The 27386-nt window shown below is 42.1% G+C and overlaps 1 protein-coding gene across 3 annotated transcripts; it reads right to left on the minus strand.

Moving 5' to 3' along the window:
• Positions 1 to 981: 981 nt before the first annotated feature.
• On the minus strand, positions 982 to 26005 carry LOC123485529 (serum response factor-like). Of its 3 annotated transcripts, XM_045216484.1 has the most exons (8): positions 25158 to 26005; positions 17711 to 17980; positions 11444 to 11693; positions 10677 to 10838; positions 8146 to 8250; positions 4235 to 4411; positions 2792 to 2868; positions 982 to 2650 (listed from the first exon to the last, which is right to left on the minus strand). In XM_045216484.1, exons 1-8 carry the CDS (start codon positions 25611 to 25613, stop codon positions 2555 to 2557), a joined length of 1593 nt encoding a protein of 530 aa, XP_045072419.1. In that variant the 5' UTR covers positions 25614 to 26005; the 3' UTR covers positions 982 to 2554. The 3 variants fall into 3 exon arrangements, with proteins under 3 accessions (XP_045072419.1, XP_045072421.1, XP_045072420.1); XM_045216486.1 differs by lacking the exon at positions 17711 to 17980; XM_045216485.1 differs by lacking the exon at positions 10677 to 10838.
• Positions 26006 to 27386: the final 1381 nt, after the last annotated feature.

Here is a 27386-nt window from a genome sequence, read left to right on the forward strand (position 1 = left end):
ACCCAGAGGAGGACGGAAGCTAGCTGTCCTCTGGCTACACCATGGTGCTACCCTACAGAATGATGTTGAGGCTACTGTTGACCTTCATTGCAAAACAGTGTGTTTTAATCAATTATTTGGTGACGTGATTATATTTAGTATAGTTTTATCTAAAAAGGATAACTTTTTAAATGTTTTAAATATATATTTGTATGAAATTCACTGAGGATGTTCCTCCCCCTCCTCCTCTGAGGAGTCTCCACTGTAACCTACCCTGTCCACTTTATCAGCAAACTATATGCAATGTTATGAATGCCCATCTGGTGGTAGCCTAGCGTTTGTAAAACAGGCAGTTGCATTGGCTTTATTAGTCCTGATTTCTGACAAAAGCTTATTAATGCTGCATTCATAACCAAGAGGGAAGGTGGAAATTACCAGTTGTGAAGTTGAAATACCAGTTGGATGCATTCACGTGCTTTGAACACGTTGAGAAGATGCATCAACTGTAAACAAAAGGTACATCTATCATGCTTGACAAGAAATTATAGTGTTTAAAAATCATGTTAATAGATAGCTTTTTATAAATGTTTTGTTGTTGCATTTAACTGCTGAAATGCTGTTATCAAGGTCATTTCCTTAGTGGTTGACATCAGGTCAGCATGTGGGAGAAGTCAGAGCTCAGGGATGATAGAGGACTTTCCCATTAGTAATTACTAGTTGGAGAGGAGGTTCATAACGCACGTGTTTTTATGTGCACTATGTCATCACGCACAGCATTGTAGCCGCAACAAGTACGTTTGATGGAAACACACCTCTGGTGGCAAATTGCGCATCTTTTTTATGCCTATTTTAGAATATTCGCATGAATATCTGACACCAATTGGATGGAAACCTAGCTATTGACATATCAGCTAAGGCTACTCGTAGTCCTATTTACACAACAATTTCAGGGAAGATTATGGGCATTCTTTTTCAATTTGTTTCATACAGGAAGCGGGGAAATATTGGTGACAAACTACAAACATTCTTTTTATTCATACATTTAAATTGAAGAATAGATATTTGACAAAGGTGACAATGGTTAACAGTCAAAAACCATCTCAGAGGTGGTAGAGAATGTGGGCATGAAGCCGTGTGTGTCTTTTTTCAGGCAAGCCAAGTGATAGAAAAGTGGTGCTTGCCATTCAAGGATTCCCACAAAAGTAAATTAATATTATTACCCATTTAACATTTTGATGTTGTTGCTTTTCCCTCATGTTGGCAATGGTTGAGCCCAAGAGAACCACACCGATAAATTCTGTCTTGATGATCTCCTCTTTAAAAACCACACTTGTGCAGTTATACTAATACCCAACATTGCAGAGCCTATTTCTAAAATATGGGCTAAACAGGCTTTGATATGATCGTTTTTCTTCCGTTTGGTGCCTAATGAACACAACCCAGATAGACATATTCCAGAATTTTAGTTTCTTGAAGATTTAACTATGACAACCTAGACTGGCATAGGGTATGATACTGTAAGTGTAATTTTTTAAAATAAAATCTTGGGTATTAGGTACTAAGACAATGTCCTTCAATATTGAAATCGTAACCAGCATCCTGAAAACACACCCTTACAATTGGGGTAATAGTTCAGTTGTTTTGATGGGAAATACAGTACTATTCTCTGCAGCAACAGAGTAAGTGCTGTAGATTCACACAGAGAAGAGGAAAAAGTGCCTGCGTCAGCCTTCCAGATTAACCTTGTGATGTTCAAAAGTAATTCCTTAACCTACAGAATGATAGGGCAGTACTGTACCTAGACCAGTGGTGGTACCCTGTCAGAGGACAAGGACAAGTCAGTGTATCAGCCCATTGTAGCACAGCACAGAAGCGTAGCACATTCAAGCTATATGGCAGAGTCAGTCCAGAGTCATAATGTACACGTATGTGAATCTGACAGATGCTTGATTTTGAGGGTAATGCTTTGTTTGTGTGTATCTGTGCGTAATTGAGTATATATTTATTTATTTAACTGTAGCATTATCAGCAAATAGATACTGTTATCATTTGGCACATTTCCCCCCAGAAATGAAATAAAAATATATGAGTACCCTAATGTCAGCAACTGGTATTGTAGAGTTATCATTCATTTGCCAACATAATACAAATATAAGTAATCAACATTAGGATGCACAGAGGGCTTAAAAGAGAATACATTCATAAGAAAAACTAAATATCAAAACCTCTTTTCAGTTCACATACGTACAACCGGTATGTGCACACACTACAAGTGTCTGATTGAAATGTGAAGCTGTAGCCCCAGCAATGTGTGGATATGTCAAGCCAAGCAACTCTTGCAGAGAAAGAAAAGAAAATACAAATATACAAAAATGTATACAAAGTAAAATGGCGGTACCACACGTCAATCCTCTGTAACACCAAGGTTTATAAAAAATAAAAAAAATGTATCATTGCTGTGAAATGGCAGTAATAAATAGGGGTGGCAGTCTGTTGGCAAGGCGTCAGTGATCCCCTGGCGTGTGTGCATTTAAATGTGTGTCTGGGTAAAGCAGTCTATTGATATGTGGGTGTGTCAATCGTCCTTTGAGTGATGATGGGCGTCCAGGTTGACCACTTGAAGCTCTGTGAGATTGCTGCTGCTGCTGCTTGACTGCTGACCAATCACCATCTACAGGTCAAAAGGAGAGGGGATTAGGTGACAGTAATGTTGAGTAGGGAGGGTAGTGTTGAGGTAACAGTAGTGTTGAGGTGACAGTAGTGTTGAGGTGACAGTAGAGTTGTGGTGACAGAGGGACATGGGTATCATTACCGGGTGGAGCTGCACTGCTGACACAGGGATCTGAACTGTCCCAGGATGTCCTGTGAGGAACACCTGCGATACAGCACCTAGTTGGGAGGGGGGGAAAAAGTCCAATAAATGAATCGCGCACACATAAACGAGCCAGTAGGTAGGGTTGGCCGATATTACGATAGTATCGTCTATTGAGGATGATTGACAGCCATCGTCGATAGTGACAACATCATGATATGACAGACGAGACTAAGCTATTTCAACTTGACTGCATGCCGCTATGCAGTAAAGAGCAGAGTCAGGCAGCACAGAGCAGGGTAGTGCATGGGTGATATTGAGAAAATGGCCTATATTTCTATTTGCTATAGCCTATTTCAATAAATGTTATATTTACAGAATGTAAGAGAATAATGTAGACAGAGCTAAGAGTTTCACCAAAGCAGCACAAAATGTCTGGTCAGAATTTATAAAAAATTTCCTCTCTCAAACGTCAGATTATCTGGACCAAAATCCGAAGTCTATTTTTATAGGATCGGACACTCTGGTGTCTTATTGTTTTAATGGCCCAATTTTATATTTTCTTTCCATTTGATAGGAATAAGACTTGGCCTATTAACCAGTCTTTCAGTTTAATGCATGCTGATTTCTCCAGCCGTGCTAGTTGTTTTTGAATAACCTAAAAACAAACGGGGAGAACAAACATCTATACTATTGGACGATAGCATAGATATTTGACTCCAACTAGCTAGCGCTAGTAGGCTGTACCTGCACCTAAACTCTGGTATTTGTCATCCTATAGCTGACTGATCAAAACTAGTTCTCATGCCCTCTCGTCTCTCTACAGCTGACATAGATCGAGTATACCAAACATTAGGAACACCTTCCTAATATTGAGTTGCAGCCCCCCCTTTTGCCCTCAGAACAGCCTCAATTTGCGGGGCATGGACTCTACAAGGTGGACTCTACAATTGTGTGCTATGAATATGGGACCAAATACTTACATTTTTACTACTTTAATACACATAAGTGAAATTGTCCCAATACTTTTGGTCCCCCAAAATGGGGGGGGGACGACGACTATGTACAAAAAGTGCTGTAATTTCTAAACGGTTCACCTGATATAAATAGAAAAATAATAAATAGAAAAATTAGAAAAATATAAAATAAATAAATTGTAAAGTGGTTGTCCCACTGGCTATCATAAGGTGAATGCACCAATTTGTAAGTCGCTCTGGATAAGAGCGTCTGCTAAATGACGTAAATGTAAAATGTAATATGGATGAAAATACCGTCAAATTATTACTGACAGTCTGCATTTTAACCTCATTGTATCATTTCAAATCCAAATGCTGGAGTACAGCCAAAACAACAAAAAAGTTGTCACTGTACCAATACTTTGAGCTCATTGTATATCAGCGCCCTGTTAGGCCAGTTGTGGCATCTGGACTCTGATTGGCTCACCGGGGTCATGGGACTGCGTATGGGCTGTCTGTGGGAAGGTGTTGAGCACGGTCAGACTGCCGTCGCCCAACGAGGTCGTAGGTGTGGCGTACATGACAGTGTGGGCACCAGGGTACATCATGTGACCACCCATCGTCGAGGGCACCGAAGACGTGACGATGGTGGTGGGGAGGCTCACTAGAGTAGGGAGACAGGACAACAAGGGGGGCATAATCAATATTCTGCAAGGTTCATTCGTACAATTATGAATCGTGACTTCAACATGTTGAACAGGACATGTTACTACTTCTACACAGTCATAGTGAAACAGAAAACTATGTTAATAAAGGCAACTAAGATTAAAAATAGAGCTTGCATATCACTTGTACTGCAAGTACATGCATATAATTTGACACTTCTCAATGTAACAAATGACCACATACCTATACTGCAGTCAAGCATTTACAGTGGGGAAAAAAAGTATTTAGTCAGCCACCAATTGTGCAAGTTCTCCCACTTAAAAAGATGAGAGGCCTGTAATTTTCATCATAGGTACACGTCAACTACAACAGACAAATTGAGATATTTTTTCTTCAGAAAATCACATTGTAGGATTTTTTATGGATTTATTTGCAAATTATGGTGGAAAATAAGTATTTGGTCAATAACAAAAGTTTCTCAATACTTTGTTATATACCCTTTGTTGGCAATGACACAGGTCAAACGTTTTCTGTAAGTCTTCACAAGGTTTTCACACACTGTTGCTGGTATTTTGGCCCATTCCTCCATGCAGATCTCCTCTAGAGCAGTGATGTTTTGGGGCTGTCGCTGGGCAACACGGACTTTTAACTCCCTCCAAAGATTTTCTATGGGGTTGAGATCTGGAGACTGGCTAGGCCACTCAAGGACCTTGAAATGCTTCTTACGAAGCCACTCCTTCGTTGCCCGGGCGGTGTGTTTGGGATCATTGTCATGCTGAAAGACCCAGCCACGTTTCATCTTCAATGCCCTTGCTGATGGAAGGAGGTTTTCACTCAAAATCTCACGATACATGGCCCCATTCATTCTTTCCTTTACACGGATCAGTCGTCCTGGTCCCTTTGCAGAAAAACAGCCCCAAAGCATGATGTTTCCACCCCCATGCTTCACAGTAGGTATGGTGTTCTTTGGATGCAACTCAGCATTCTTTGTCCTCCAAACACGACGAGTTTAGTTTTTACCAGAAAGTTCTATTTTGGTTTCATCTGACCATATGACATTCTCCCAATCCTCTTCTGGATCATCCAAATGCACTCTAGCAAACTTCAGACGGGCCTGGACATGTACTGGCTTAAGCAGGGGGACACGTCTGGCACTGCAGGATTTGAGTCCCTGGCGGCGTAGTGTGTTACTGATGGTAGGCTTTGTTACTTTGGTCCCAGCTCTCTGCAGGTCATTCACTAGGTCCCCCCATGTGGTTCTGGGATTTTTGCTCACCGTTCTTGTGATCATTTTGACCCCACGGGGTGAGATCTTGCGTGGAGCCCCAGATCGAGGGAGATTATCAGTGGTCTTGTATGTCTTCCATTTCCTAATAATTGCTCCCACAGTTGATTTCTTCAAACCAAGCTGCTTACCTATTGCAGATTCAGTCTTCCCAGCCTGGTGCAGGTCTACAATTTTGTTTCTGGTGTCCTTTGACAGCTCTTTGGTCTTGGCCATAGTGGAGTTTGGAGTGTGACTGTTTGAGGTTGTGGACAGGTGTCTTTTATACTGATAACAAGTTCAAACAGGTGCCATTAATACAGATAACGAGTGGAGGACAGAGGAGCCTCTTAAAGAATAAGTTACAGGTCTGTGAGAGCCAAAAATCTTGCTTGTTTGTAGGTGACCAAATACTTATTTTCCACCATAATTTGCAAATAAATTCATTAAAAATCCTACAATGTGATTTTTTCTCTCTCAATTTGTCTGTCATAGTTGACGTGTACCTATGATGAAAATTACAGGCCTCTCTCATCTTTTTCAGTGGGAGAACTTGCACAATTGGTGGCTGACTAAATAATTTTTTCCCCCACTGTAATACAATCAGTAACCTTTGGTTTTCAGATGGAATACTGCGGTTTGATCTCCCCACCTTAGTGACATTGACATTTCTCAGTTGTAGTGCCTTTCACATTTCTATATCCACCCTTCCAGTGGGATCAACATTATCCACATGTTTGGCATCAAAACTATCCTAAATCACACCTTTGAGTTTGGAAAAAATGTCAAAGGAGAAGTTTCCTTTTTTACAACCAAATCTCTATTATAGAAGGAGGTCCAGACACCTTTTTTGTGATTTCAAGTTTTTGAGAAACACACAAAAGGGAATATAACATTGCGGATAAAGTTTGGAATGACAATTTCATTTGTACAACATCTAAAGACCTGTATCACTATACTGAGATCTTTTCCCTTTTCTAAAATGTATTTGGGTGTTTTTGGAGCGTTTGTTCATGTTTTTTCAGGGCCTCCATACTACACAACGAGCACGAAGAAGTGATTTGCTGTTGTTTGGGGCACATTTCTCAAAAACATGTGAAATCACAAAAAAGGTGTATGGACCCTTCTATAACATGCCATTTACATCAAAAATAGAGATTTGGTTGTAAAAAAAGGAAACTTCTCCTTTAATGATTTTAAAGGTATGTATAAGCCCTGGTTGACTGACAGGGAGCTCTGTTTGAAGCCACCACGCAGCCATTTTGGTACTCTTCGTTTGTTAAAAAAAAAAGAAAAAGGATTTTGGATCCTTTAGAGATGCATTAATTCAATGTCTACATTCGTTTTTGACAATTATATTCTATTACAGACACCTTAATGCATACTTACAAATTATATTATGTGAACTGAACATTTAAAAAATATTAAAACCTATTCCTTAACATTATTTTTTAAAGAGTACTAATGTTACAGTCCCCACTACAACAAAGAAATACTCAAATATACGTAATTCTGACCTTGAAATATTTGAATGAAATACTGTAGAATTCCATTCATTCCTATGGAGGACTGATCCTTCTGAGGATTACCAATATGGCGGCCGGTGGCTTCAAAGCCTCTCATTGGTCAATACATAGCATCAGCAATCCAGGGTTTATATATACACATCATTGGTTAATCTTGATTAAAGGTCAGATTGGATTACCAAATCCCAATCCAAATGATCAGAATCATTCTAGTTTTTCTGTTTTGAAATACCAAAATCTAACATTTAATCAAATCCGATTGCCAAAATCCAATCAGAAAGGTTTTGAAAAACTGGGCCCAATAAATCTGCAAGGATTAGAAAGTAAGCAAAATGGAAGAAACTCCATCTAACCTATGACAGAGAGGAAGAGGTGAAGCGAGAGGGTTTACTCCCGTCAAAGATAAGCAGACCGCCTGCCTTCCTGCCTTTGGGACGACTCCCATTGTTAGGGCGGAGACAAGACCATCTCGTCATTATATACAGGAGAAGCAATTACCATATTGTTAATACCTGTCCAGTCCTTTCAGATCTAAAGGAATGCCTAGTGAGGAAGAGCTAGAGCCTAGAGGTCGATTTCGGATTCACTTGCCACTGAGAAGTGGCACTCATGTCAGTCTCTCTATTTGCCCTCTAGATGGGGCTACTGCTCTTCTACACCAGTCATTCCAGACCCTCCTCCTTCGGATTGGGTCCATCAATGAGCCCATTTCATTATTACATCAACTTGTAAACAGACCGCTGCTTGTCGCGTTTGAGAGTGGGGTAAATAGCCTACTAGTCATCATATAGCAATTTAACAATTCACTTTTTTTTTCTCAAAATACTAATAATATTATCGCAGTGCTGTTTCCAACCCCCCCTCAAATCACATTGGCATAATAGTAAAATGGGATCATAAGCACAGACAGGCTGCAGTGAGAGTATGGTTGTTGTTGTTTACCTGTGGAGCTGCTTGTGATGTGGGAGAGGTCACTGTGGCTCACAGAGCTCTGCTGGCTGCTGGGGTGAACCTGAATGGCCTGCAGCTGCTGGCCCATCCCTCCACCTGAGAAAGACGCACATGCACACACACCTAGAGTGAGAATATTAATTTGCCATTCAACTATTCTGCTATTTTCGCACACTCATTATAGAGCCCAAGTTTGCATGTTACCTCTGCTAGGTACATAACTACAGTTTGGTGGTAAATATGAACGGGTTAGTTATGAGTGTGTACCAGTTAAGTGGTGTGGACAAGGCTGAGCAAGGGTTAACTGACCTACAGAAAAGCAACACAGAATCCCCCTCTATACAACTGTCAGATATGCTGTTTAACACAAAAAGGTGTTCCATTTTCAGCCGTTGTGATTTTACAAATGAAGTACTTGGGATATTACTACTGACAATTTTAAAGAATGTGCACAGCTGTTAGCCTACTTTCACTACCGTTCATGAAGATGAACGCCAAGTGAGATATAAAACTGACACAAGCAATGTTCCCTCTAGGCAGCGCGCATCCGTGCAGTAGCCCCGGGACTGCTGCGCAGAAGAAATATCAGCCCACTGAGAGAAGCACGAGATTAAACTTCACTCAACTTTCTAGAGTTTTCCCTGTTAACACTATCAATGTTTCCCTTTACTGTGGCAATTGGGATCGAATCAACGCAATATTAGCCACCTTCAATGCAATATATCGAAACATTTACTATGCAAGAGATTTTGTTGTAGGCAGAACGCATCAGAGTAGGATTCTATTGCACTGACACACGACTCAGCCCATACTCTACACAGACCGGTGTGGCATAACCAATCAGAGCTGCAGTATGCCTATGCGCAAATAGACCATTGCCATTCGAAATATGGATCTGTGCCATTTACTTTAAACTGGACTGTGTTTACAGCATGAGCGGTCGTGAGTAGATGCGCTTGTTTTGAGATCAAAGCGAGCTGCATGTAGCCACGTGTGCACATTTGTTCATATCCTTTGCTAGTTAGTGAGTTATTACCCCAGTCATAGATAATTTGTAGTCAGCAATATGGTAGTGATTGCTTCCTACAAGAGCACAAAACATGTACATTTCTAGACATCTTCTTAAAAAGGGGTAGTGTTGTATTTTGAGACTGGCTTGAATTTTATAGGATGCATTTTCTCCATTGTTTCTGATGGTAGGCCATTCTGGTAGGCCTACATTATGATCAAATAGCCACAGTAGCCTACTTGGCCACTGTTAAAACGAACTTAAAGCGACTACAGCCTCAGTGTTCACAGTAAACGCGCACTGGAAGTTGCACAGAATTCTCACAACATTTAAGTACCGAAAAATACGTGAGGGTACATTGGACACAAGTGTGGAACTTTTTCAACTCCCGCTTTTTTCCGTCCGCTAAGACAACTGATAAAACTCTGGTGGTTATTTTTAACCCTGCTCAAAAATGACTTGGGGCGTCGGCTTGCATATGTGGACAAAGCCATCTTTCCTGTTTCTTGTGATAACAGCGGTTAGAGCTCTGCTACACACAATCAGAAACAGCCTTAATGCGCGTCCCCCCCCACACACACCCATTCAGTAACAAACACTGACCAGTGAACAGACTAAAATATCCTCTCTCCTATATTCGTGTCCCTATCTACACACTTGACTTTGCTACTCCTCCCACTCCTCGTCCCTAAAATATAGCTCCCGTTTATCCTTCCATGAGTCTTTATCCATCCTCATTGCCTTCCTTTGTCCCGTCAACAAATGAGCCCTCTCCTGTGACTGCTTGCAAGCAGAGCACCATATTCAAACCTCATAAGAGTTCATTCAAACATGCTTTCTCACTGCATTGTAAATGTTAGTATTTTTGCCTTTGTTGCGACGCAAAGAGATAGACTAAAGTCCAGGAAGAGACACTGACGCAGGCTCAGACAAATATGCAGAGAGAGAGACCGAGATGCATAGAGAGACAGTGAGGTAAAGGGAAACCTAGAAAAGGACGCTAACAGACAGGCATAGAGATATTGGGAGATACAGTTTTGAACAGCGACAAGAGGTAGCTACAGAGAAATTACTAGGATCCTAGATGCAAACAAACTGGGCTCAATTTGGAGACAGACAACACAAACTTAGACAGTGAGAGATACATGCAGACAGAGGGAGACAGACCCTAAATCAACCCCTTGGTGTAGATCGGAGAGGATTGGATGTGTGTAAGCAATATAGTGGTAGCTCCATCATGCCCTCTGATATGTAAGGCAGAATCGTCTAAAAAGTAACAAAATTGGTTATTCTGTACACTAAAGAAGGCTGCGGCCGTACAGAGAATAAATGAATCATTGAAGATTATTTATGTTGTGCAGAACATTTCTTTCATTAAGGCAGAATTGTTGTCATATTGCCTGCCAAGAGTGTAGGAGCTAGGGGTTGATTTGCAATTCAGGGAGAGTTGATGCTCGGAAGTATCGTGGCAAGGAAACAAAACATGACGCGGTGGGGTGAAGAAGCCCCTGACCTGTGAGCGAGACAGTTGCAGGTAGGCGGAGCAGGGTGGTCTGCTGGCCCTGCTGTGTGTGCCCTGCGGTAGCGGTGGTGATGCTGGTCTGGGCCAAGGTGCCCTGGAGGGCCTGCAGCTGACTGAGCGGAATGGTGTGCATGCCAGGGGGAAGCGCTGTGCCTAGAGGGCGCGCAGAGAAGATTAGCGGTGCACAGGTCTCACGCAGCGGAACCGGCGCATAGACCAAGAAAACACAAAGACAACACAGCGAGAAAGACAAAAGATAAGATAGAGAGAGAAAACGGACACAGCCACACAAACAAAACAGCCACAGATAAAACACAGCATCACTGACAAAACATCCTCAAAACACAGTCAGACAAAACATAGCCTCAGACAAAATACAGACAGCTTCACATTTAAAAAATACAGCTTCACAGAAAATAATACAGCCACAGACAAAAGAGACTCACAAACACAAAGTCACAGACAAAACACACTCAGTCAAAACACAGCCATACAGACAAAACACATGCACAAACACACAGCCAAAAGGCCCCAGAGGAATTTTTTTTTATTGGGGTGCAATATTCTCAAAACCATAATTTTTTTTTAATGACAATTCTGAAGCAAGGGAATAATTCAGGGGGGTGAATAGAAGTAAATCAAATTGGGTGCGACACGGATGAACATCAAGCCAATAAGGTGTGTAATAAAGGGGGTAAATGATGAGGCAAAGAAAGTGAGATATCTAAATAAATAAAAACAGGAGACCCCTCACTCACCGGACATGAGGGTGAACCCTCCGGGTAGCATGACACTTGTTGATGTGGCCGAGGTCTTCAGCACCGTGCCGTTGGCACTGCTGGTGGCACTGTGAGTATTGATGCCCGACGAGACCTGCCAGCAGGTGGCAGGGATGCTGTTCTGCAAGTGCATGGCCACGGAGGAGGAGGAGGAGGAAGTGGAGGACGAGGACGTCGACGTGGGTTGGGTGTTGACACTGGCAGGCAGATTGGCCATGGTGAACGTCGGCTTCATCATGTCCAGAAAAATGGAGAAAGCAGGAGAGATATATTTATGATATTGATCTGTTATCAGTGCATTTGGAGAGAATCTTTACTTACGTCTGTATGGCTGTGTTATGATATGTAGATAATTTGATAGCCAAATATGTACAGATAAGGGGATGTACCAACCAAATGTATTTGCGTTTTCTCTCATGCCGAGAAACATTTCAGAAAAATAATGCACTCTGTCCATCTTAGTCAGCACACTCAGTTGGAGTGTTTTTAGATTTGACAAGATGCTGATACACATCGAGGATTCCATCGAAGGGCTAAGCTTCAACTCCTGGACACATGTAGTTTGTGAGCAAGCTGGTGTGCTAACTATCTTCATGAAAATCAAGCAAAGCAGATGAGTCTGGGGATGGGAGGGGAGAGACAGCGATGACGAGATGATTCAATTTTCCATTTTGAACAAACAATGCTGGGAAATAATTATTGAGGCGTAGGACCCCTCGCTTGAATTGGCAAACTACCAAAGAAAATATAGTTCAATATGCTCATGTAGCTCGCCAAGAGCAAAGCCAAATAGCCTACACGGCCGGCTCGCTTGCTTTGGTGGCAATTGTCAAGTAAAAAATATACTGTCCGTAAAATGTACAGTACCAGTCAAAAGTTGACACACCTACTCATTCAAGGGTTTTTCTTTATTTTTACTATTTTCTACATTGTAGAATAATAGTGAAGACATCAAAACTATGAAATAACACATATGGAATCATGTAGTAACCAAAAAAGTGTTAAACAAATCAAAATATATTTTAGATTCTTCAAAGTAAAAAGCTGGTAGAGCACGGCGCTTGTAACGCCAGGGTAGTGGGTTCGATCCCCGGGACCACCCATACACAAAAAAAATGTATGCTCGCTTTGGATAAAAGCGTCTGCTAAATGGCATATTATTATTATTATTATTATTTAACCACCCTTTGCCTTGATGACAGCTTTGCACACTCTTATTTTTTACCCTAGTGTGTGTACTTTACATAATTTATACAGTGAGGGAAAAAAGTATTTGATCCCCTGCTGATTTTGTACGTTTGCCCACTGACAAAGACATGATCAGTCTATAATTTTAATGGTAGGTTTATTTGAACAGTGCTAGACAGAATAACAACAAATAAATCCAGAAAAATGCATGTCAAAAATGTTATAAATTGATTTGACCCCTCTGCAAAACATGACTTAGTACTTGGTGGCAAAACCCTTGTTGGCAATAACAAGGATCAGACGTTTCTTGTAGTTGGCCACCAGGTTTGCACACATCTCAGGAGGGATTTTGTCCCACCAGATCTTCTCCAAGTCATTAAGGTTTCGAGGCTGACGTTTGGCAACTCGAACCTTCAGCTCCCTCCACAGATTTTCTATGGGATTAAGGTCTGGAGACTGGCTAGGCCACTCCAGGACCTTAATGTGCTTCTTCTTGAGCCACTCCTTTGTTGCCTTGGCCGAGTGTTTTGGGTCATTGTCATGCTGGAATATCCATCCACGACCCATTTTCAATGCCTTGGCTGAAGGAAGGAGGTTCTCACCCAAGATTTGGCCCCGTCCATCGTCCCTTTGATGCGGTGAAGTTGTCCTGTCCCCTTAGCAGAAAAACACCCCCAAAGCATAATGTTTCCACCTCCATGTTTGACAGTGGGGATGGTGTTCTTGGGGTCATAGGCAGCATTCCTCCTCCTCCAAACACGGCGAGTTGAGTTGATGCCAAAGAGCTCCATTTTGGTCTCATCTGACCACAACACTTTCACCCAGTTCTCCTCTGAATCATTCAGATGTTCATTGGCAAACTTCAGACGGCCCTGTATATGTGCTTTCTTGAGCAGGTGGACCTTGCGGGCGCTGCAGGATTTCAGTCCTTCACGGCGTAGTGTGTTACCAATTGTTTTCTTGGTGACTATGGTCCCAGCTGCCTTGAGATCATTGACAAGATCCTCCCATGTAGTTCTGGGCTGATTCCTCACCGTTCTCATGATCATTGCAACTCCACGAGGTGAGAACTTGCATGGAGCCCCAGGCCGAGGGAGATTGACAGTTATTTTGTGTTTCTTCCATTTGCGAATAATCGCACCAACTGTTGTCACCTTCTCACCAAGCTGCTTGGCGATGGTCTTGTAGCCCATTCCAGCCTTGTGTAGGTCTACAATCTTGTCCCTGACATCCTTGGAGAGCTCTTTGGTCTTGGCCATGGTGGAGCTTTTGGAATCTGATTGATTGATTGCTTCTGTGGACAGGTGTCTTTTATACAGGTAACAAACTGAGATTAGGAGCACTCCCTTTAAGAGTGTGCTCCTAATCTCAGCTCGTTACCTGTATAAAAGACACCTGGGAGCCAGAAATCTTTCTGATTGAGAGGGGGTCAAATACTTATTTCCCTCATTAAAATGCTAATCAATTTATAACATTTTTGACATGCGTTTCTCTGGATTTTTTGTTTGTTATTCTGTCTCTCACTGTTCAAATAAACCTACCATTAAAATTATAGACTGATCATGTCTTTGTCAGTGGGCAAACATACAAAATCAGCAGGGGATCAAATACTTTTTTCCCCTCACTGTACTAGGGATTACGCTTTTCAACAGTAAACGTCAAAATAAATTGCTGGAGGACGTCTTTAACTCGTTTATACTAGTGTGTGTCACTTAAACTTGCATATAAATCGTTTAGTCATTATACTCGCATGTAGCCCATAATGATATATTTGACAACCAAGATTACATTTATTTTTAGACAACTGCAAACTTAAAAAGGAGTAGAGCATTCAAGGAGTTGGTCTGATGGGAATCCGTGACGTCATCAGCCTCCCCTTGCTTGAGGATAAACAGAGGAGCAGTAGAGAACAAAAGAGGAAAGACCCCCCCACTTGTGCTATGTCATAATTTACCTGGACCACCTATTAAGCCTTTTGTTAAAGATGCACTATGCAGAAATCGCACCGGCATTTCCTGGTTGATAACATTTTAAGTTAGCCTAATTTCAGTTTCTGTGACAAAACAAGCAAGTATAGTGTAGAGCAGGTGTGTCAAACTCACTCCATGGAGGGCCTAGTGTCTGCAGGTTTTAGTTTTTTCCTTTCAATTAAGCCCTAGACAACCAGGTGGGGAGTTCCTTACTAGTTAGTCACCTTAATTCATCAATCAAGTACAAGGGAGGAGCGAAAACCAGCAGCCCTCTGTGGAATGAGTTTGACACCTGTGGTGTAGATAATCATTGTACCATCTAAACCGCTGTTTAGCTGTTTGAAGCTGGTGTACAAAACTGAAAGTAAAAGACGCAAAAACGAAACTGAAGTACAGCAAGCATAGAAATAGCACATATAAAACAGATATAGGTCCCATGTAGCTCAGTTGGTAGAGCATGGCGCTTGCAACGCCAGGGTTGTGGGTTCGATTCCCACGGGGGGCCAGTATGAAAATATTTATGCACTCACTAACTGTAAGTCGCTCTGGATAAGAGCGTCTGCTAAATGACTAAAATGTAAATGTAAAATACACCGCTTCATAGACTTGATTTCAATGAGAATGACAGATCTATAACACACATTTCTATGTGAATTTGGCCAGGTTGCCCAAAAGTGACATATTGCAGCTTGAAGTAAATCAGGTGCTAAATGAGATGAAAAGGAGACTGGAGTTTCTGAGCTTGCATTGGTGTATTCACCGTCAACTACGTTGTTTACGTGTGTCCTGTTTATAGCGCAGCGGATAGAAAATGCACAGATGTGTGCCGCAGTTCTACTAAGATGTGGCAGTTTGGCTTAGTTTAAAGCTTGTCAATGAATATCCAATAAACAAAAACTGCAACAAAAGATCATGCAAAGGGTAAAACTGTACAGCAACATTTGGGCAGTAGGTTGGCTGGCTACTACTCAACTGCAGGAAATGTCAAGTGTGCCGACTGCAATGCTGCATTCAGCTGCACCTTTGTTCCAGCAGCGCTAAAAATGAACGTTTGAAGCGCTTATAGAATGCCAAGAGTGTGCAAAGCTGTCATCAAGGCAAAGGGTGGCTATTTGAAGAATCTCAAATATAAAATATATTTTGATTTGTTTAACACTTTTTTTGGTTACTACATGATTCCATATGTGTTATTTCATAGTTGATGTCTTCACTATTATTCTACAATGTAAAAAATGTAAAAGAAATTAAAGAAAAACCCTTGAATGAGTAGGTGTGTCCAAACTTTTGACTGGTAGTGTATTTGGCAAAAGAAAAAAGACTCAACTGACCGCATTCAGTGTCTTGTATTCATCATTGTGCATTCTAGTCTAGGGCACTTGGTTTGCTTTTTTCTTTCTAGAGGACATCTACATTAGCCTATTTGAACAAGTTATCCCTCTCAGCATAAGTCCATTTCCTCCTCCATAAACATTTTCTGAACGAGTCTCTTTCAAAAGAGGGGACAAAATTAGTAAACAAACACCTCGGGGGCCCCGCGGCTCACCTCCACGCAACGTGCTCACAGCCTGTCTCTTTACTGAGAGTAAAGCAACCAATGAAAAACTAGGTTACGAGGGTTATGCCCTACTAAGTTTGATTTGGATGGCCTTGTTCCTTGTTATGACACTGACTGTCTGGCTGTAGTCTGATTGATTGAGTCTAGAACCCCAGCCCACCCCACTTTTGCTCCTGAATAGCGTCCCTGTCCATCTGTATTATTGTGTTCCTGACAACAGCTTTCTTGCACCAGCGTGCGGCTCTACTTCGTCGTCTGTACTCTGTCTTTCTATCAGTGCTTTGCACAACACCACAACTGAGAGGTGACTAGTCAGTCAGACAGACACCCCTTTAACCTCCTAATAGCAACTTCCTCTCCACAGAGTGAGCAGTGAGGATTCCTCCCACCACGTCAGCTGTGAGCCGAAGTAGTACCGTGGTTCATCACCAACAACCAAATATTAATGTGAACTTGTGTAGCTCACGCTATAATTCCAAAGCGAAAGTGTAGGCCTGTGCCTGGTGAATGAGCCAACTAAATGACCATCCGAGGAAGCTACCATTTCTTCCCCTCTGCATTAAGCCAGGTGAGAGATGAAACTTTGACCTCAAGTGGTTGACAATAAAGCTCAAGACTAACCCAACGAGGACCTTTTTATTTACTCAAGCATAAGATTTAGCCTACGGTAGGCAAACATCGCTGAACCTCCTCACATAGAGCTCACCACGTTTCCTTGAAAATCACGGTCTCCAACCAACGCTGAAAACAGCTGCAGTTTATATGGAATGCAATCAGCCCTCTGCCAAGAGGAAAACTAGAGGAAACCATCCCATATATGGACAAAGAGGCCAAATCTTATTTTTATCAATCTACTGTGAAGCATTTCAGATGTGTTTGTGGATCATATGCTCATAAATAACAGTGAAGTCTAAGGAGATTTAACAGTTAACCCATTGGTCAGCTTTGGTTAAAGGACCCCTGTAGTGATGTCAACCATTTAAGCAGAATTATGTCCTGTGATGCTGTACTATGACTTTGGTCCAGAAACCTACAAAAGGTTTCTCTGGCTGGAAAGTTTTTTTTCTCCCACAGACTTTTTACCAGAATAAGGAGGTGAAACTGCCTTTGATTCTAACACTGTCTGAGATTATGACAGCCAACACCTTTGCTTTTCAAGGGATGATGAATACTACTACAGGTTAAGACATTCTACACTACTTTTCTTTCCAGCACTGCATAGTAATCTAGCAAACCTCTTCGGTACTGAGGTCTGTGCCAATTTCCCAAAAGGAGAAAGAATGAACAGAGCAACAATATACCTCTTCCACATTCTGAAATACTACTACTACTACTACTATTATGCACAGTAGGCCCAAAAAAGTGTGATATCAACATGTTTGTTGAACTATGAGTTCGAAAAACACCTCCATGCAACTGCTATGCTAAAATCATAATCTAAGACAGCATTAGGCAACTCGATGCGTGGTAACCCAGGTTCTCTGAAGCAGCTATCGGTTGTGTTAATCCCAGGAGACTGTCTAACCACCTCACCTTGGTGGGCTCCGTGCAGCCGTCACCTTCCGACACCTGGTAGGTGAGGTCCGTCTCCTCGAAGCCTGTGGCGCTCATGCGCTGATCGGTGGACGGGTCATTGCGGGGTGGCGAGTCGGGCGAGTTGAGGCACGTCTGGATGAGCGCCTTGCCCGTCTCGCTGGTGATCATGGGCTGGAGCTTGCGCGTGGCAAATGTGTAGACGTGGCCTGTCTCGCTGGCCACCAGGAGGAGGACCTGGGTGCCCGTTAGAGTGGAGAGCTCGTAGGCCTTGGGGAGTGGGAAGAGGGATGAAAGAGCGTCAGGCATCAAATCAAGCTTCATGTAGCCCTTTCCACTCACAGCCCGTCATCCTGTATACGGGTTGAAAATGGCAGAGTTTGTCATTGATAAGTGCCTAAATTGGAACGCAGTGGCTGTAGAGTAACATGCTATACATGACGTCAGAGCTCAGGTTTGCCGCTTTACAACGCTGTATCGGTTTTGACCGATAGCCGTTTTAAACTTGTGCATGTGCGCGACAACAAGATGCCCCCATCCCTTTTGCACATTTGTTGTTGCCTGAGTGAAGGAAATGCTGTAAATTGAGAGGAGTCAATGTGTTCTGAAAGATGAGATGTTGAGGGTTATAATACCGCTTTGATGTCATACAAGCACACCCGTGAGTCCAAATGTGCACTTCACATTTCCATATTTGAAGACATGTAATTTACAGTATCAAGGTTTACGATCGCTATGTTTGATACACAGTTACAAGGATGACATGCGCTATACCCTGGATTGTCCTGAACAGAATGAGCTTATGTTGTCGTATTGTGAAGAAGATTAGACGCGGAACACGCACTTGAATGCACTCATTCTATGTGCATCAAAATTACAATCTGTTTGTCTGAAGTGCCTTTTGAAAGCCTAAACACTAAGATCGTATTTTATAACATAGCTAGCCATGTTGGCAATAGAATACGATTTCAAATGATGCCCACCTGACCCAGATTACGATATATAAATGGAACATTTTGGGATTGCGTAAACAACAACAGCAATTGTATGATGGTGGGGACGCAGAGCTTTGTTCAAAACAAAAAACTACAAGTGAGCTTGCCTCAGTTCCTCAATGGTAAAGTTAGGAGAGCTAAAAAAAAAGCACCTTATAGGTGAAAGCTCTTTCCTCGAGTCATAAAAGTGCATTGAAATTACTTAGGAACTGTGCACAGTTTGGAGTGGTGTGTGGCCACATGGAAACACCAGTTAGACCTCTCACTCAAACCCTTGGAATCGGTTTTTCTTATCTTGCACCTACTCCAAAATGTAAATGAATATTCTTATTATGTTACTGAATGCACAGTATCCACAGAGTATTTTCAGATTTCGTTATTGACAAATGCTGTGAAAAGTACAGTAAATGTAAAATGCACTAAATCAACAGTGTAATGTTTGGATTCAGTCTTGTGTCCTCAACTTTGGTCTGAAATAACCTAAATGTAATAATTTCCCCATAGTCGCCAGTGTTCTGGTCATGCATATGCTTTTTAATAGCTCTTCTGTTAGAAACATTTCAAGTTGGCCCTATCCATATAGGCCAATTTCCAGGAGTGTAAGGAGCTGAAGTGCATTTGAAATCGCAACACTTTACAGTAACAATAAAAAGAGAGAATGTGATTGTCACTGTACAAATTAATCATCCATTGATCCATTTTAATGCTATGATACATGTTAAAAATAGTAGGGAGATTCTAATAAATAAATAAAAGAACTGCTTAATCAAGAAAAATCCCATCGGACAGACAATTGTCTGAGTAGACTTCTTTCATTGATGGCGAACAGCACTTGCACACTGATAGAGGGATATAGGGAGTTCATCAGTTGGGCGTCAATGGATATCAACAGGCCTTTGCATGCATCTTTATCAATATATTGTTCCATTTGTGATACGGTAATGCAACAGGAGCAGTATAGCCTAGAGTTTCAGTGAATGACAAGATGGATGAATGACTGAATTGATTTTCATTTAGGATGTAGGCCTATAGTGTTTTTTTTTTTTCACAGGGTCTCAATGCAAAGTCATTTGAGACCTCATGAAAAGCTGTATATAAATGCAAAACCATTCATACAAACTTCATGCAAAACGTCATTCAACTCATGAGCAACACTAACTGTTCTCTCCACCTGTAGACAATCACTCATATCTCGCTTCATTGAGCTGCTATTGGAGCTCTACACAGCCCAAATAATTTACATAATGTATGATAAATTATTCATTTTTCTCACAAGCTTAATCCCTAAATCAAAATGACAGTACATGGATATTCAATGCAAACATTCTAAAAATGTGCTCTGCCAAAATTGTCTTGGAGCAAACACACAGAATTCCTTAGCACTGATGCAACATGGTGTGGCAGCAAGCACGTCTTCTAACTATCAAGTATTTATTGATAAAGGAGAGAACAAGCAACGTGGTCTCTGGGCTGTAGTCCTACAAAGGCCAAGAGTGGAGAGTTAGGCTAGAGGTTATTGGGAGAGTAAGAGTTCAATGTTTCTGAACAAGCGCATTAGTTGCTTAGAGCAGTGCAGGGCCACGTTCAGAAGGCAAAACGTTGTGGAACATTGCAAATAGAAATGTCATGAATAGAACTAACATGATTACTTACTCAACATGTCAGAGGGTCATGTTTGTTCTACACAGGCTATTAGTACCACAACACAGTGCCCTTCTTAACGCAGCCCAGACCAAGCTTCCTTCCACCATGCATAGCCATTTCTTAAAAGCTTTTAACAGGATCTCGGTGAGCACAAGCTGTTGTTTCCAAGGGGAACCCCACAGCCAAACATTGTGCCTGTGTAGGCAGCAGGGAGCATGGCTGGACCAAGCCCAGGGCTCCCAGGCACTATGGGATAGTAGTAGGAGGGGAGGGGATCTTTTTGGCAGAAGCCATTGGCCAGTTGGCTGTGTATGCTATTCAATGTATTCAAGCACTTTATGGTGCTCATAAAACTGGGACGACATCAGAAAGCAACCAGTGTTGATTATTAAACAAGGCTACAAAAACAGGAAGGGGCAAACGATAGGAAGGAGAATATAGAGTTGAAGAGATTGAGCGAGTAGGCCTAGCGCTCCTGTGTCCTCCACTTTGCAGCAACACTTTCTGTAATTTGTGTGGACACACACACACACACACACACACACACACACACACGTCAGGTAACCTAGTGGTTAAGAGCATTGGGCCAGTAACTGAAAGGTCGCTGGTTCGAATCCCCGAGCCAGCATGGTGGGAAAATCTGCCGTTTGCCCTTGAGCAAGGCAGTTAACCCCCAACAACAACTGCTACCTGGGCACCGATGATGTCGTTTAAGGCAGCTCCCTGCACCTCTCTGATTCAGAGGGGTTGGGTTAAATGTGGAAGACATTTAGTTGTGCAACTGACTAGGTATACCCTTTCCCATGCAGAAGTGGCATTGCCTCCTCATTGCAGAGTGGAAGGAACCTTGTGGTTGCCTAGGCACCCACACAGTATCGCTCTGTAAGTGTGTTGGCAGTGCACCATAGAGGAGCAGTGAAAGCTCAGATTTTGTGGCACATCAAATCAGTGCCTTACTCTACCTTCCACATTGCAGTCTGCTTTTCCAAGTGAACCAGGGCCTCCTGGGGCGGCAGGTAGCCTAGTGGTTAAGAGCATTGGGCCAGTAACCGAAAGGTCACTGGTTCGAATCCCAGAGCCAGCAAGTTGGAAAAAGACAACTTCTCCCTGGGCGCCGTGGATGTTGATTAAGGCAGCCACCCGCACCTCTCTGAATCAGAGGGGTTGGGTTAAATGTGTAAGACACATTTCGGTTGAATCCATTCAGTTGTGCAACTGACTAGGTAGACCCTTCCTTGCCTATATTTTGTAACAGTGGTTGCCAACTTTTCTTTGCCCCTCCCTGCTGCATTCAGCACACCTGGGTACCAAAATCTGTGAAGTACCCCTGCCCTGAGCGGGATTGTTTAACTCCTAAAGGCCTTTGCAGACTGTACGTCGGATTCAGTTTTACGATTATCACGTCACTGTGTGATGTTACCAAATTAAAATCTTGATATCAACCTGGCTGGATTGTACGATTTGCTTCAATTCTGTCATCACATTCGGCGATTGGCTTGCGAGGCTACGTCAACTGCAGCGGTGTATTTGATCTGGGATTTTGTGCCAGTAGCGCAAGCCTCACTCTATGCTTATGCGCGAGTGAAGTGAGTTTGGAAAAACTGAAAGTATGCATCTTAGAAAACGTTCACATACAACCTTTATATGTCCGAATTCAGAATCAAGTAGTCGCTGTGGTAGAACGTTGCGCATTTATCATGCAGATGTGTCATGTAAACAAGATTATTAGGGAAATCGTTCTTGCACAGCATGTAGGCTAAATTTAAATCAAACTATTATATTAATCTTCCTATTCACAATAATCATATTATTGTGCGCATACTCAGTGCTGGTTCCATGTTCCTATTGGTCAGTCACTGGGATCAGCTCGTAACACCAGCCACACTACACGATAAAGGCAACAAAACAAAAAAGTATACGACCGCACGTTGTGGTACTTCAAATCGGCAGACCTAGACCCGGTCACACTGAACGAGCAAAGACGTCTGACAATCGTTTACGACCTAAGAATTTGCCCACGACATAGACATTTTTTCTGGGACGGCAAAATCATGGCAAAAGACGGCTAAAATCGTACAGTCTGCAAAGGCCTTAAGGTAAGCTACTCATAGTACAGTTTAGGTAGCCTAACAGATAACTTGCCTAGCTCCCTGAGCTTAAAGCCCCATTGAGGAGGCATCATTCATTCCCAACCTAAATACCTCCCTGCTTCTCAACCCAAATTATCTCTTTACTGCTAATCTCGTTCACCAGACACTTCTTAGCCTGGGGACAAGGGTTGAGAGCTTCAAGTTCCTCGGTGTGCAAATCACAAGGACTTAAAACGGTCCAAAGGGCAACAGCACCTCTTCCCCCTCAGGAATTGAAAAAGTTTGGCATGTGCCCTCAAATCCTCAAAGTTATACAGCTGCACCATTGAGAGCATCTTTACTGGCTGCATCACTGCCTGGTATGGCAACAGCACCAACCTCGATCACATGGCACTACAGAGGGTGGTGCGGACAGTCCAGTACATCACTGGGGCAGAGCTCACTGCCATCCAGGACCTCTATATCAGGTGGTGTGAAAGGAAGGCCCGGAAAATCGTTAAAGACTCCAGCCACCCAAGCCATAGACTTGTCTCCACTTCCGCAGGGCAAGCGGTACAGGTGCATCAAGTCTGACACCAACAGGCTCCTGAACAGCTCCTATCCCCATGCCATAAGACTGTTAAATAGCTAACAGAATGGCTACACAGACTGAGTTGACCCTACACACACTGACACATAACAAGCACACACATTTATGCTGACTCTACACACACTCACATACAATTATCAGTTACGCTGCTGCTACTCTGTTTATCATATCCTGATGCCTTGTCACCTTACCCCTATACATATCTACCACTATCACTCCAGTATCCCTGCACATTGTAAATATGGTATTGGAACTGACCCTGTACATAAAAGGGAAAGGAAAAACGTATTACTTGTGTTTTTGTTCTACCTTGTTATTTTGTGGAGCTTGCAAGAAAGTCATTTCACTGTACTTGTCCATGTGACATTAAAACCACAGGCCTGAGGAACACATGCATGCTGCTGCTGTAGTCCCATTTGACAGATTTATCTAGGATGAGGTTATCGGCCTACACATGATGACCCAACCTAAATGCAAAGTGTTATGCCTAACCAAACAGGCCAGATCAAACAATATTGAGCTGCCAAGAAAAGAAAGTGGTTTTGGCAGCAAGTAATTGTATGCTCAGGTTTTTATTGGGCTATAACTTGGGGAGGTGATTGCAGGAATGCATTAAAATGTTATTCTCACCAGTCTCTCTTGATCCTCTGTAGAAGCTGAATTGCTCTACAAATCTAAATCAGTCCTGCAACTATGTAGCAGCTCATGAAAAGTAGATACTCTGGACAGCCTAATCAAGAACCCTTCATGAAAACATTGTTATGAATATGATCTATAATAGGGCCTCAGACCATTGAACTCAAATGAGTAAGTTACCACATAAAATAAAAATACTCTACTGATGGTGTTAAATCAGGTTTCCTGGACATTATGAAAGGTGTCCTGCAGAGGTCGAGTCTAAGTCCTGTACTTTTTAATGTTTACATTAACAATATCATCTTGTCTGTAAAAAAAAAAGTGTAACCTGCACTTGTATGCGGATGATAATGTTGTGTATGCTATTGCCCCCACGGTTGACCAGGCTCTATCTGAACTGCAGTCTGCCTTTATTGTATTACAGAAAAACGTTGACCTCAAATTAGTACTGAATGCAGCTAAAACTAAGTATATGTTGTTTTCTAGAGTGCATCAAAATAAGTCTGATGATTTAAGCATATGTACTTTGGATGCTGTCCATATTGATCGTGTCCGTGCTTACAAATATCTGGGCATCTGGATAGATGAAAAGTTTGCTTTGAGAAAGCATATTGATGAGTTACTTAAGAAGCTGAGAAAAATGGGCTTCTTCTATCGAAATAGGTCCTGCCTCTCGCTAAATAGTAGAAAGCAGATTATTCAGTCTAGACTATGGCGACATCATCTATATGAACGCAGCTGCCACTTCATTAAAGCCGTTAAATGCAGTTTATCATAGCGCATTGCGCTTTATTACGGGCGACAATTTTAGTACTCATCACTGCATTCTCTGCCAGAAAGTTGGTTGGCCCTCTGATGTCACGTAGATTGATACATTGCTATGTTTTCATTCATAAAGCCCTTTTACAAAAAGTCCCAATATACCTAACATCATTACTAAACTTGAGACATACAAGTTACCACACCGGTCTCAGGGATGGCTAACTCTGGAAATGTGATGTTCTCGTGCCTCTAGGGCAATTCAGAAAGCTGATTGAGGACCTTATTACTGATGAATGCATTTGTTTTTTATGACCGTGTTTTTCTTTCTTTCTGCTTGCATTTTTGTATTTATATTTGGATGTGTGCATTTCCTGTAATTTAGGGTTCATCTGTAAAATAGACCTTGGTCTCAGTACGACTCCCTGATAAAATAAAGGTTAAATCAATTAGTTAGCTGTAAGTTACATCACATGAAACAGGTCATAACTAGTTACCACAGCCCCCGCCTTCTACCATTTCTCTTAAAATTGATTTTAAACCTAAGCACAGTGCTAACCTTATGCCTAACCTTAAATTAAGACCAAAAAGCAAATATTTGTTTTCATGAATTTTTACCAAAGAGCCAACACATGTGGCTGTGAAATGGAACGTCTGCGCAGGTGTGGGAGCACGAGCACAGGTTGGCAGCATGTCTGCAATGAAAACAGAGAGACAGACTACTGTCAACTAACCTTCTTCATAATGCCAGTCTTCCTCTTGCTAAAAGTTGTGTACCGCCGAAGTTTGTTGTCTATAAATTCCATTTTGATCTTGACTCGTCCGCGGGTTTTCTTGCCAGGCTTTGCCCCAGTGGCACCTCCCGTGACACCGCCATAACCTCCCGGGGGTAGCCCCACCGAGGTCGCCGATGCAGCGACTTCCATCTCAGCTCTCTCCCGTTTCACCCCTCTTCTGTCCCCGGCTGAACCCATGGTCTCATCATCATCCCCGGAGTCGGACTCTGGTTCAGAGCCGCTGTACACCACCCCGGCTGAGTATTCTCTGATTCGGTCGTCAAACCTTCCACCTTCAGCACCACTCATGTTCGTTCCTGGGTTATGAACTTGCAGAGCGGTCAACCCAGTCCCATTTCCAGGTCGCGCGCCCCCTGCTCTTGTACCTATTCCTGCCCCGTTTCCCCCCAACATTCCGAACCTGTCCCCCAGGCCTTCAAACCTCTCGCGCCGCCGCGATCGATGGTCCCACTGGTCAATGCGTAAATGTGCGATGTTGTGATCGAACAGAAATTATTCAAAATCTGTCCATTCCTCAGCCTGTTGGTGCAAATTGCCTTGAAATCTAGCTAACGGAGAGATAGCTAGCTAGTTAAATGGCATTTAGCTAGCGACTTAAATCAACAAGTAAAGCCTTGCTAGCTATATACTGCTGCGTGTTCTCTGTGAGCTTTAGGAAAACACGATCAAATGAATTACCACAGATTACTGTAAACGAAATAAATTGTCCATGACATATAATTTACGATCACAGTGCAAAGTTGTAGTTAGAAGTTATGTTTCCGCCTACAACTAATCAATCAAGCCCAACCCCCTACCCTTCTCCACATAAGGACATTTCGATTTACACCCATTGGTATTAATCCGCGATCACATATAGTTCACAACGAAAACGCTTGACCATTCCCAGTCTCTCTTCCAATATAGATAATTTATGTTATTAACATCTAAAGAATGTCTCTCTTTGAAAATACATTTTAAATGTACAAGAGTAACCAATTTAGCGCGCATGAATTCTATCCGGGGAAACGTTTTTTCGAGATCTACTTTCCACCATATACAGACATACATTTCCTTTTATGGTGTTGTCGCTCCTTATTTGGTGAGTCATAGCTCCGAACCCTAGGCAGAGAGGAAGAAGCGAAGCGAGAGCATTTACGCCGCCCAAAATCTGTCTGCGTGAGATAAGCCCTTTTTTGTATAAAGGTCTATGACAGAGTGTCGAATTACGTGAGACTTATTTGATCGAATAGAAGTTTCGTAATGTTTAGGCTGTTACACATGTACTGATACAAGTGGATGCATATGGCATTCCGGCAATTTTGAGAAAAACTACCTAGTTGTGCATGTTGTTATCACGAGTATCTGCCCTCTCATTGGCTAGAATGATCCCACCTGATCTCGCCTGCCTTCAATAATTGAGGACGTGTATTTCCATTGTTAGAGCGGCCACTCGGCTATCTTGTAAATATAATAGATCATCTTTGCCCTTAACTTGGTTGTGATTGGACGAAAAGGCATAGTTTCGTCATTGAAAGGAGCCAAATGTGTTTTAATTGGATAAAAGTTATTTTAAAATTTCACACCAATGTAATGTAATTTTTTCCCTGTGATGTTTGAATAGTGTTGCCCGTAAACTACCAACTTTACCTGTGTTCTGAAAGTAGGACGTCAAGTCAAAATAGTCCCGTGTAGCTCAGTTGGTAGAGCATGGCGCTTGCAACGCCAGGGTTGTGGGTTCTGCTAAGTGATTAAAATGTAAATGTAAATACCCCCCAGTGTAAATGTGATGATAAATTCTATATCATTTTAAATCACAGCATTACTTTTTTATTTACTCATATTGGAACAGTAAATAAAAAGACATACTGCATTTGTCGACAGTGTTGGACCCATATCGATTCTTATTCCAAATTGGGACCCTGCAGAATTAACCCTGCAGACCCGGTGAATTAAAAGGAAAACAACCAACTTATTCTGGGGAATAAGAGACATTTAAATGCATGTATTACAAATGTCTCTTTATACGAGTTGTCTTCAAGTGATTCATCAAACAAATTCAGGTTCACGAAAGACTGTAGGCTTTGCTGTAGCCACAAGGTGGCGGTATAAGTCTATTATTTCCACAGTCAGGGAAGTTGTAAGGCGAGCTAGGTTTCCTTTTTGTTCAGGTTTATGCAAGGCAAA

The sequence above is a fragment of the Coregonus clupeaformis genome, unplaced genomic scaffold (genome assembly GCF_020615455.1).
Source record: "Coregonus clupeaformis isolate EN_2021a unplaced genomic scaffold, ASM2061545v1 scaf0721, whole genome shotgun sequence".
Classification (NCBI taxonomy): domain Eukaryota; kingdom Metazoa; phylum Chordata; class Actinopteri; order Salmoniformes; family Salmonidae; genus Coregonus; species Coregonus clupeaformis.

Bases quoted from the DNA above. Each gene is read 5' to 3' on its own strand.
- LOC123485529 (XM_045216484.1), bottom strand. From the start codon at position 25,613: ATGTTGGGGGGAAACGGGGCAGGAATAGGTACAAGAGCAGGGGGCGCG. The intron at 11,694-17,710 runs GTGAGGTGGTTA...GACATGATGAAG, and splicing joins GCTGCACGGAGCCCACCAAG to CCGACGTTCACCATGGCCAA. The intron at 2,651-2,791 runs GTAATGATACCC...TTTGACCTGTAG, and splicing joins CAGCAGTGCAGCTCCACCCG to ATGGTGATTGGTCAGCAGTC.